The 12,562-nt window shown below is 36.5% G+C and overlaps 1 protein-coding gene across 4 annotated transcripts in view; it reads right to left on the reverse strand.

Moving 5' to 3' along the window:
* LOC149478319 (ADP-ribosylarginine hydrolase CG3568-like) overlaps positions 1-12,070 on the reverse strand; it is a 78,370-nt gene extending 66,300 nt beyond the window's left edge. For all 4 annotated transcript variants that reach the window (XR_016317437.1, XM_089709511.1, XM_089709510.1 and 1 more), the window contains exons 1-6: positions 11,815-12,070; positions 11,696-11,745; positions 2,954-3,112; positions 1,891-2,010; positions 1,263-1,400; positions 488-684 (exon numbers count right to left, since the gene is read on the reverse strand). Coding sequence is in view for 3 of the 4 variants with exons in the window: in XM_089709511.1 (XP_089565637.1) it covers positions 488-684; positions 1,263-1,400; positions 1,891-2,010; positions 2,954-3,112; positions 11,696-11,745; positions 11,815-11,865 (715 nt within the window). In the remaining variant the exon portion in view is untranslated. The remainder of the gene's footprint in view (positions 1-487; positions 685-1,262; positions 1,401-1,890; positions 2,011-2,953; positions 3,113-11,695; positions 11,746-11,814) is intronic.
* Between the last annotated feature and the right edge of the window lie 492 nt (positions 12,071-12,562).

A 12,562-nucleotide genomic window follows, 5' to 3' on the forward strand; every position in this document is an offset into this window, starting at 1 on the left:
CTCCTGGTCCGATTTGAAAATTATTTCGGTGTTAGATAGCCCATTTATCGAGGAAGGCTATATATCATCACGCTAAGACGAACAGGAGCGGAACAATGCGGGGAACAGCTAGTCACTACATAGTATAAAACAAAGTCGATTTTTCTGCCCCTATGTATGCTTAAATCTTTAAAACTACGCAACGGATTTTGATGCGGTTTTTGTAATAGATATAGTAATCCAAGAGGAAGGTTTAAGTATATAATTTATTAGGTTTTAACAAAGCGGGCGAAGCCGCGGGCGGTAAGCTAGTATATTATAAAGCTGAAGAGTTTGTATGTTTAAACGCACTAATCTGAGGAACTACTGGTCCGATTTGAAAAATACTTTCGGTTAGATAGTCCATTTATCGAGGCGGAACAATGCGGGGGGCGGGGACACAGCTAGTAAATGATAAATTACAATTATGTAACAATAATTTCATACAACACCCAATACCCAATCTTACCAATAATAACAGCCTCTTCTTGCACATTATCCTCATTAACGATACCATTATTACATCTATTCCCATCGTTGATACACTCAGTGTACCCACTAATATAGACCATAGCACTAAGTTTGATTTCATCGTAACTCAGACAAGTGTCTAACTCAAGGGGCGGTTTCTGTTGTAATGTACCTATTTGTTCCCACCCGTCGTTGCTATGGAGATTGGGAAAAAACGAAAAAAAAAATTAAATATTATATATAGTTAGGGTACAATATTTTTGTATCTATAGTCTATACTAATATTATAAAGCTGAAGAGTTTGTTTGTTTGAACGCGCTAATGAACAAAAATTACTGGTTTAAAAATTCTTTCAGTGTTGGAAGGCTATAGGCTATATATCATCATGCTAAGACCAACAGAAGCAGAGCCACGCGGGTGAAACCGCGGAGCACAGCTAGTGAATGATAATTTTAGTAAAAATAACATTCAATCACCAATAAAAATAGAATAACAATTAAATGTGTACATCAAAACTCAAATGATTCTTTTATAGCAGTCCGAAATTATTAAACTAACATATTGATAACAATTACAGAAAACACAACTCAATTAAACAAAAAGATCGTGCTTGCCACACGTGTCAGACATGAAACTTCTTTGGCGAGATTCAAAATCGTCGCCTTACTCCATGACGTGACGGTATTGCCATAACGCGACCTTTAAATTTTACTCTCAACGAGCCTAAAGTAGTTTCACTGCAAAAATAAAAATAAAAAAAATATAAAACTTACCCACTCTCACCAGACAATAGTTTATATGTATCCTTTTTGGATAGGAACGCGACAGCGCGTTTCTTAAGCAGCCTATCAATGAATTCTGGTACTGTCATATTATTGTATAACGCTTTTTCTATTGACGAACCAAATTCCCTGTAAATATAAAAATATGTTCTTGATTTCTCTTTCGTAATTATTAGATACATAATACAGTAAATGAATTATTTGCGTAACGGTGCATTTACATCAAACGAGCGAATGCTCATTCTAACCCCACTATGTCAAATTCACTTAGTGTAAACAGGCGTTGAGCATTCTTTCGTTGTTCTTAGTGCGTTTGATAAGATTCTATGCAATGTTCTAATACTGAACAACACTGAATACGAGTTTTCGTTTACACCAAAAAATCACGAAAGAAGACTCTTGCCCTAGCTCTATGTTTGTTTGATGTAAATGCACCGCAATACTTTGCATTAATTTTTTTATTATTTGAATCATTAATAACTGGGTTATTTTTACAACAAGAAAAAAACTCCAGAAACAACCAAAATCATCATATTTCAGAACCTTTATTTCTTGCATTCTATAGATACTTATTAGTAATCACAATAATATTATTTCCTATTTTTCATTAAAACATTACCTTTTATAAATCAAAAAATGTGTCATCAACAGCAGCACTCTCTCATGTATTATTGGATAAGTGGATATAATGTTTCTCTTTAATCTCTCTAGCGGCTTTCGTTCTATTAGTGTTTCCAGTCTGAAAAAAAGTCTAACTTAAAATAAAGGTTATGGGATTTACAACTAATATACTTTTTGTTACAACTTATTCTTAAAGTTATGTTGTAAAAGTTATGTAAAACATCTGGTTCCATTTCTGATCTTTTTTTTTTATTTTTTCATCATGTTACATTTAAATAGCAGAACAGGTAAGGGGCCGTTCATAAAACACGTCACACTCAAATTAACTTTTTTTGACCCCCTCCTCCCTGGTTGTCACGCTGAGTCACACTTTCTGTGACCCCCCTGGAAATATTTCGTCACAAAAACTAAGACCCCTCCCCTCCTAAACATGATAAATTTTGATTGATAAAACACAAATTTTATCAAGTTACAATTTATTGTAATAAATATATATATACATTTAATTATCTGTATATTTACTAATCCATACTAAAATTATAAATGCGAAAGTAACTCTGTCTGTCTGTCTGTAAATCAATCACGCCTTAACTACTGAACCAATTTGCATGAAATTTGGTATAGAGATATTTTGATACCCGAGAAAGGACATAGGCTACTTTTTACCCCGGGAAATAGGATAGGTTTTATCCCGGAAATCCACGGGAACGGGAACTATGCGGGTTTTTCTTTGACTGCGCGGGCGAAGCTGCGGGTGGAAAGCTAGTATGAAATAAATGACTTGATCATACTCAGTAAAAATGTTTAATGAACGGCGAAGGTCACGCTGCCGTAGACCCCCTGTCCTTGTCACATCTTGTCACACTCCCGGAAACCCCGCCCCCCTTGTATGCGAAAGTAATTTATGAACAGCCCCTAAATGCAAAATAAGATAACTCTGATTCAAGTATAGTTAATAAATTAACTCCTTCTATTACTACTTCTTTAAAGTCTTTTTTAATTGCCTTCCAAAAAGAAGCATGTTTTATTTTTGTGAATATGTTATTTTCTTTTTTACATACCTGACAGTTTCAACGGGAAATGATATAGGGAACTTCTTGCTTCTCTCTATAATTTCCGAGACATCATCAGTCAACTTTGGTGCGGGCAAATCTATGCATTGTTTCAACAGATCATTCATTTCTTTGCCCATGCTTGGATAACACCAATCTGGTTTACACCTAAAAATATTATAGTATGAGTTAAATGTTAACAGGGATGTTTATTTATTGAAAAGTTTTTTGACAAATACATTTATTCACACTAATCTATACTAATACTAGCGGTCCGCCCCGGCTTCGCCCGTGGTACATATGAAAAATAGATGTTGGCCGATTCTCAGACTTACGCGATATGCACAGAAAATTTCATGAGAATCGGTCCACCCGTTTCGGAGGAGTATGCAGACTAACATTGTGACACGAGAATTTTATATATAAGATAAGATTATAAAGCTGAAGAGTTTGTTTGTTTGAACGCGCTAATCTCAGAAACTACTGGTCCGATTTGAAAAATTATTTCGGTGTTAGATAGCCCATTTATCGAGGAAGGCTATAGGCTATATATCATCACCCTAAGTTGAATGCAATAGGATTGTTACATTTCAAATTTACTGAACATAACTATGTATACATAGGTATGTTTTATTATGAATTAGTACATATATAGATATTTACTTATTCATAATGTTAATAAAATAGCTTATTAGCAAACACACATATAACCACAAACATAATAGTAGGAAACCTTACACACATATTCAAACAGAAATCGACATAACAAAACTGTTGTATGGCTTTATTGTGGTCTGATTGTACATTGTAATATAACATCCTACTAATATTAAAAATGCGAAAGTTTGTGAGGATGTGTGTGTGTTTGTTACTCTTTCACGCAAATACTACTGAACCGATTACAATGAAATTTAGCACACATATAGAGGGTAACCTGGATTAACACATAGGAAGGTTTTATCCCGGAAATCCCACGGGAACGGGAACTATGCGGGTTTTTCTTTGAAAACGCGGGCAAAGCCGCGGGCCAAAACCTAGTTAACTGTATATATTAGTATGTTATAATTAATCTATTTAAATGTGTTTCGTTACCGTGTAATTGATCGTGGTGTCTATTATCGATGTTTGGCACAGAGTATGCAAACAAAGGTTGTCAAATTATTTTGCAACTGTCATGCACCACGACAGTCGAGACCTTAATCTGTGGTCTTCACTTGTACTTCCGCATTCGATCGAGCCGCTCCTCTGCTGTGTGCGCGCGCGGCGGCCATTGAAACACGTGTATCGCATCGGATAATTGGGCGCAAATTCATCGAGTGCTGCAGCATCTCAAAGGTACGTGGTGCATTGTTTTTGCTGCTCACTATTTCCGAACATCGATTTTGTGTTAACGTAATTTTCCCTAATGTAGTAGAAGCCACCCGCTATTTCGGCTTGGTGCGATTCTACATTAATTCTGGTGCCGAAACCCAGGAATTTGCGTATCAATTATCATATTCAAAAGCTTATGGTATTACTGGTCACACGTAATTCATAATCTAAAATCAAATTCAATTCCGTTCGTATTAGGTTCTTTGTTTAACAAAGTAGGAAGTTGTTATAAGATCTATTTAAGCAAACACTTATTTTATCGGTGCTTAAATTCAACCGGCTTAAAACAATTTCATATTCTAAAACTTAATACATATTCAGAAGTACAAGTCAAAAGTGTTTAATTATTGTAGGAACTAGTTAAGCAATCACATATCTCATCGGTGCTTAATTTTACACAGGCCTATAGTAATTTCACATTCGAAAACATAATTCATTCACGTTACAGTTTATCCTAACTACATAACTAATATTAAAACGTAATATTAGGTCAAATCGTAATATAAAATAATTTCATTTTATATTAATTATACTCGGGGGTAAATCGAAAACATTCTAGCGGCTCGCGCAGCGCATCATCACTTTAACTTGTTATTGAAAGTTATAATCTGTATTCATTCACATTACCGTTTCATGCGATTTTCATCCTTAACTTCATATGCGTAAAGGTGAAATAATAATTTCATTGTTTCATTTTATTTCATTGTTTGAAAAATTACATCGAAGATTAACTTTGTTATTTTATTGTTTGTGTTTAAACGTTTTTACATTTTGTTTATTCGATATATAAATTTAAATTTAATAAGATGTCTTTATTAACTAAACATACAACTCGGAAGTTAGGTTCTTTGAAAAAATTAAAATCTAAATCGGTGGATGAATATTATACGACTAAGGACTTATCGACATTGCGTAGAAAACGTACTATAGCGCTTAAAAGATTATCGAAGGCGTTAGAAATAGGTAATGCAGCTTTGAGTGATCGTTCACAATACGACCTATTTTTATCGTATCATCAGGAAATTAAACAAATCGTTTCAAATTTCGAAAATGCTCATTTTAATATACTCGATCTGTCAGACGACGCGGATAATGAAACTGAAATTGAGGAACAATTCGATGAATTATATTTTCAGATACAGTCTATTTATATTAGTTTAACTAAACATGATACAAATAATTCGAATAACTCGAACATCAATTCATCGAACATCCGTTTACCTAAAATTACATTGCCACATTTTTCGGGCAATATCAAGCAGTGGCCTGTGTTTTATGATACGTTTAATTCTTTAATTCATAACTCAACGTCAATTTCGGACACGGAAAAGTTTCATTATTTAATTTCTTCTCTTAGCGGGGATGCGTTATCGGTGGTTAAGGCGTTCCCTATGACTCACGAATATTATCGCGACGCGTATGAAGCTCTTATTAATCGCTATAAATGTAAACGAACATTAGCTTTTACTTGTTGGCAAGATATTTTAAACACTAACTTCATGCATAACAACGCAACTGAGTTTCAAAAGTCACTCGACTTATTCGATGAAAATTTAAATATTTTAAAATCTATTGAGTTACCGATAGATCGTTGGGATTTTGTTTTAGTTTACCATATTTTATCAAAATTAGACAAGAACTTACGCCGCGATTTTGAGGAGAAATATTCTAACGTGGAGTTGCCGTCTTATGATCAATTAAGGGTTTTTTTGCGTTCCAAATGCGAAGCCTTATTACGAGATACACATTTTTCTGGTGTGAACAAATCTTTAAAGCCTTCGACTACTCAAAATCAATCGACGAAACGTTTCAATTCAAATGCACTTGTTGCTATGAACAATAGGGGTAATTCGAACGATAAGTCTAAAGTTTATTCAAGCAACTGCGCGTATTGCCATAAGTCGCATTCTATTTTTTCTTGTCAAGATTTTATTAGTAAATCGATTGACGATCGTATGGCTATTGCCACTCAAAACAATTGGTGCTTTAATTGCCTGAAGCCATCACATCAATTAAAAAATTGTAAATCTATTTTTTCGTGTCGTATGTGTAAGCGTAAACATCACACCTTACTCCATCGCGATCATAACACTAAGATCGAATCAAATCAAATCGGGTCGTCGCTGGTGTCAAGGTCACATACGAATCATACAGTGCTGTTAGCCACAGCTATCGTTCAGGTTAAGGATGCTTCAGGTAATATGCAATCGTTTCGTGCCCTGTTTGATACGGGCAGTCAGAGCAATTTCATAACGGAATCAGCAGTAAAACTTTTAAATTTAACGCCGGCTTCAACAACCGCGGCAATTAGTGGCATAGGGGAAGCGGATGCACCTATTATCGGTGACGTCACTTGTTCTATCGGCACTAACGGTCGAATTCTATTTAACTTGGATATGCACGTCATATCTAAAATATGTGGCGATCAACCTATCGCTCAACTTAATTCATCAAGTTGGTCCCATATTAAATCGTTGCCGTTAGCGGACCCTGGTTTCGATATACCTGGTCCCATTGACATTTTGCTTGCTGCTGATGTATTCGCTGACTCTGTTCTTAATCAACATATCAAGGGAGGTGTCAACCAACCTACCGCGTTTAATTCAATCTTTGGTTGGCTACTTCTAGGTAAAACTAATATTTCATGTAGTAGTCTGTTGCAGACGTTGCCTGTAATCGATAATGATTTAAATTCATTAGTTCATCGTTTTTGGGAATTAGATTCAGTACCGCAAACTTCAATGCTAACTCCAGATGAGTTATTATGCGAACGTAAATTCGTTGAAGAACACACACGTGATGAATCTGGGCGTTATATTGTTCGTATTCCATTTAAGAATAATTCAGAACCTACATTTGAGGGCTCTCGCGAAGTTGCTTTGCGTAGGTTCTATGCTATCGAACGTAGGTTGTCACGTGACGCTTTGTTAAAATCGCAATATGTCGACTTTATGTCTGATTACATCGAAAGTGGTCACATGACAGTGGTTCCTGCAGCACAAGTTGGCACAGGAAAATACTACATACCTCATCATTGCGTTCTACGCCCTGACTCTGCGACCACACGCCTCCGCGTTGTATTCGACGCTTCTGCGAAGGATATGCATTCTAAGTCACTGAATGACACACAACTTATCGGCCCAAAGCTACAACCGAATATTTTAAATCTACTTTTACGCTTTAGGGAACACAACGTCGTCTTCATGGCTGATGCTCGTCAAATGTTTAGACAGATTGTAGTAGCGCAAGAACATCGTGATTACCAACGCATTTTCTGGAGGAGTTCTCCCGATGAGCCCCTCTTAGAATATCGTTTAAATACAGTCACATATGGATTAGCTTCGTCTCCGTTTCTCGCTTGCCGTACTCTTCGACAGCTTGCTGAAGATGAGGGAGATTCTTATCCACTTGCAAAACGAGTACTACTGTCTGATGTTTATTGTGATGACGTCACAACCGGATTTTCATCGTTAGAGGTCGCTCAGGAAGCAAAGTCGCAGATTATTAAACTTTTTAAGTGTGGACAGTTTGAACTTAGGAAGTGGGCTAGTAATAAACCGCAGTTATTGTCTGATCTACCCAGTGATAGTTGTTTGACTGGATCCGTATCGTTAGACAATTCTGATAATCAAATTCTTAAGGTATTAGGTCTTAAATGGAATCCATCCACAGATACGTTCGTTTTCGAAATTGAATCTACTTATCGGCCATGTACTAAGCGTTCAATTCTTAGTGAACTCGCTAGGGTTTTCGATCCGTTAGGTTTTTTATCTCCCATCACAATTCAATCAAAATGTTTAATTCAGAAGTTGTGGATTCTCGGCGTTGGATGGGACCAAACGCCGCCTAACGAGATCATCAATACATGGAACAAACATCGCACTCAACTTAATCTTTTGAGTGAACTTCTAATTCCTCGGCAACTTACCTGCACGGATGCTGTATCGTATGAGCTACATGGGTTTTGTGACAGTTCTACCCTTGCATACGGAGCTGTCATCTATTTACGTGTTACAGATGCTGTTGGTAATATTCATGTTTTCTTCGTTTGCTCTAAGGCTCGAGTTGCACCTCTTAAACATACATCGTTACCACGACTCGAGCTCTGTGCTGCAGTTCTTCTATCAGATCTTTACAAATTTGTAAAAGATACGTATCTTTCTCGTATTCATATTGATTCTGTATATTTGTGGTCTGACTCAACCATCGTTTTGTCTTGGCTGCGTTCTCATTCTTCGCGTTGGACAACATTTGTCGCGAATCGTGTCAGTCACATACAGGATATCACCCCTACAGACTGGTGGCATCATGTATCCTCAGGTGATAATCCTGCTGATTTGTGTTCGCGAGGTTTATTTCCGAGTGAGCTTGTGCACAATGCCTTATGGTGGGCGGGACCGTGCTGGTTAACCCAAGGTAGTGATACTTGGCCTACGGATACAGCTGTTGTCACATCAAATGAGGAGAAGGTCGTTATGGAGAAGGAGCAACGGAAGGTAGCTCTTTCCGCTGAAGAGAGAGCTCCAATCGAACCAACAATAATTGACTCTTTACTTAATCGTTATTCATCATTTCAAACAATCGTTAACATTTTGGCATTTGTATATCGTTTTATCAATAACTCTAAAAACCCAGCTCAAGCTAATCGTAATAATTTCATTAATAACGTTGAAAGACATAACGCATTATTAAAAATCGTTAAACATGTACAGAGTCAAGTCTTTTCGAACGAAATTGCTAATCTTAAATCGAACAAACCTTTATCGAAACCTTTTCGAAAACTCAATCCATTTATCGATCGATTAGGTATTCTCAGGGTGGGCGGTAGAATTTCACGCGCAGGTTTAGAATACGAACAAAGGCATCCAGCCTTTCTACCGTCTGATCATCCATTAACGTTTTTAATTATCGACAACATTCATCGTAACTACTTGCATCCGGGCATCAATACTACGCATTTCTTACTTCTTCAACAATTTTGGATCATATCGGCAAAACGTACTGTACGCAATCGTTTAAGCAAATGTATACAATGCTATCGAACTAATCCGAAGCCATTACAACCGTTTATGAGTGATTTACCGTCATACCGTGTTAATCAAGTCAAACCATTTTCTATAGTAGGTGTCGATTTCGGCGGACCGTTTCGTATTAAATTAGGCCCACATCGAGGTGCTAAGATTGAAAAGGCTTACCTTTGTCTTTTTATTTGTCTTACAACAAAAGCAGTACACCTCGAGGTGGTGTCTACACTGTCCACTGACGCATTTATAGCTGCGTTACGACGCTTTGTGGCACGCCGTGGTCGATGTAACGTGATACACGCGGATTGTGGAACAAACTTTATCGGTGCAAGAAATCAATTATCGTCTCTTATGCATCAAGCTTCTAATTTAGAAAAGATCGAATTTAAGTTCAATCCTCCATCAGCTCCTCATTTCGGTGGTGTATGGGAAATTCAAATCAAGGCGGCTAAATCTCATTTACTTCGTGTAGTTGGTGATCAAGTTCTTACGTTTGAAGAACTTACAACGCTTTTCGTGCAAATCGAAGCAGTATTAAATTCGCGACCGCTTTGTCCAATCAGTTCGGATCCAAATGATCTATCGGTCTTAACTCCAGGCCATTTCCTTACCTTAGAGCCTTTGACAGCTGTCCCTGATGAAGATCTATCAAATGTTAATATAAGTCGGCTTCATCGGTGGCAGTTGTTACAATCATTTCACCAGAGTTTTTGGTCCAAATGGAAACACGAGTATCTTAACTCACTAACACAACGCGCCAAATGGACTAAGGATTCTAAACCGCTTCAGATAGGCTCAATGGTGATAATTAAGGATGAAAATCGTGCGCCACTACAATGGTCTCTTGCCAGAGTAGTGGATCTTTTACCCGGTTCTGATGGTGTAGCTCGGATTGCAGTAGTTAAAACAGCGAAAAATCATATAATTCAAAGACCGTTGGTTAAGTTATGCCCTCTACCAATCGAGGACTAGCTTAAATCGTTTATCTTTCTTTTAGTATCGTAAGGTATCTAGACATTAAGTTATCGTTAGCAATAAGATATCGTGTCTGTGTAACATCTATCGTGTTATACAGAATCAATTAGTTAGGTAACTAGTTTTTATCGTAATCAATAAGTATCATCAATAATTATACGGATCATTCTTATCGTTCTCGTTCCCATTATGTTCTATTTATCGTCTGACCAGAAAATACCATAGGCATTTTGGTGGGCGGGATGTTTCGTTACCGTGTAATTGATCGTGGTGTCTATTATCGATGTTTGGCACAGAGTATGCAAACAAAGGTTGTCAAATTATTTTGCAACTGTCATGCACCACGACAGTCGAGACCTTAATCTGTGGTCTTCACTTGTACTTCCGCATTCGATCGAGCCGCTCCTCTGCTGTGTGCGCGCGCGGCGGCCATTGAAACACGTGTATCGCATCGGATAATTGGGCGCAAATTCATCGAGTGCTGCAGCATCTCAAAGGTACGTGGTGCATTGTTTTTGCTGCTCACTATTTCCGAACATCGATTTTGTGTTAACGTAATTTTCCCTAATGTAGTAGAAGCCACCCGCTATTTCGGCTTGGTGCGATTCTACAAAATGTATGTAAAATTCTCAGGCTCTAGCGTTTGTAACGGAACTCCTATGAAATGGCTTGACCAACTTTAATAGTGATTTGTATATGAAGAATAAGGTGCATTATTTTTAAAAATCTAAGTGAAGTTGTTTCTAGAAACAGCAAGTTTGTCTATAAATAAATTTCCTTTAATCACATCATTACTTCAAAAACATTACAGATTTTATTCATTATCTTCTAGTTTTCATATTATGTATATCTATACTAATATTATAAAGCTGAAGAGTTTGTTTGTTTGTTTGTTTGAACGCACTAATCTCGGGAACTACTGGTCCAATTTGAAAAATTCTTTCGGTGTTAGATAGCCCATTTATCGAGGAAGGTTATAGGCTATCATCACGCTACGACCAACAGGAGTGGAGCCACGGGGGTGAAACCGCGCGGAGCAGCTAGTATAGAAGATCAATTGCGGTACTGTGCATCCGCCAGCCACACACAACTCATAGGCAAAAGTATTTATTTAACTCATGTTTTGGTAATTAAGACATAAGCTACATCACTGCCAAGTATCATCAATAATCGTGCAGTAATTTTCGCATGAAACATACATTCATGGATTCACAAAAAAAATTATATTAGTAGGAAGTTGAATAAATCCATATTTAAAAGAGGATGTGAGTCATTACATTTAAAAAGAGTGGGTTGTATGATGTCAATTATTTTTAACACAGCAGTATTAAGTTGATTCATATACGTATAAAATTAGTTATTGAGGAAGGAAACAACTTACCATGGTATACTTTGAAACTGGCGTAATATATCCATCCTGAAATGCTTTCTCTACAAAAATTTGATTATAAAGCAAACGCAAAATTAACCGGCAAATGAAATCAAATATAGCAAACTCACAGGTAACTGTTTTGTTAACGAAATAACAGAAAGTAAGCGACGCACTTTCATGTGAAATAAATTAAAACATTGCAGTTTATACAGTGTTTACAAATAAGTATGATTTACGGTCTATTGCGTTTATATTAAGGAATTGTTTTATAGATCAAAGGACAATTCTAAATAACAAAGTGCCGAATAACAAATACGTTGACAAAATTATGATGCAAATTGCGAAACTGCGAATTCTGCGAAATTACGATTTGCTTTTGCGAAATTTTACCAGTGTTGCCAGCAAGACTAACATAAAATTTGCTAAATGGCTGTTAAAATTTTGCCAAAATTTTGCTAAAGGATTTATAATTAAGCTAAATATTTTGCTAAAAATTTTTAATGTCAAATAAAACGACATTTTACTTAAAATTTTATATATCCAACACATTTATTTACACATAATATGTAAATAATGACATCATAAATAATAACATCTCTTATTCGAGTGTGTTATTATCAAATAAAATATTAATATCTTGGTCTTCATCCGCAGCCGATAATGTTGACGTAGACGTGGAAGCCTCATTGCCAAGACTATATATTTCCTTGGTGCCTATAGAGCGCAGTACATTATCCGGAACTGTGTAAGAGTAGCAGCATTTTCCTGCCCTCTTTAGGTCGAATCTTATGTATAAAATGGCATTTAAAGTTTTTACCGACAAACGGTTGCGAAGCTTAGTTTTGACGACATTCATTTGGCTAAAAACACGTTCTA

The sequence above is a fragment of the Colias philodice genome, chromosome 22, assembly GCF_061535455.1.
Source record: "Colias philodice isolate Cphi_HAF_F1 chromosome 22, ilColPhil1 Martin Lab GWU primary, whole genome shotgun sequence".
Lineage (NCBI taxonomy): Eukaryota > Metazoa > Arthropoda > Insecta > Lepidoptera > Pieridae > Colias > Colias philodice.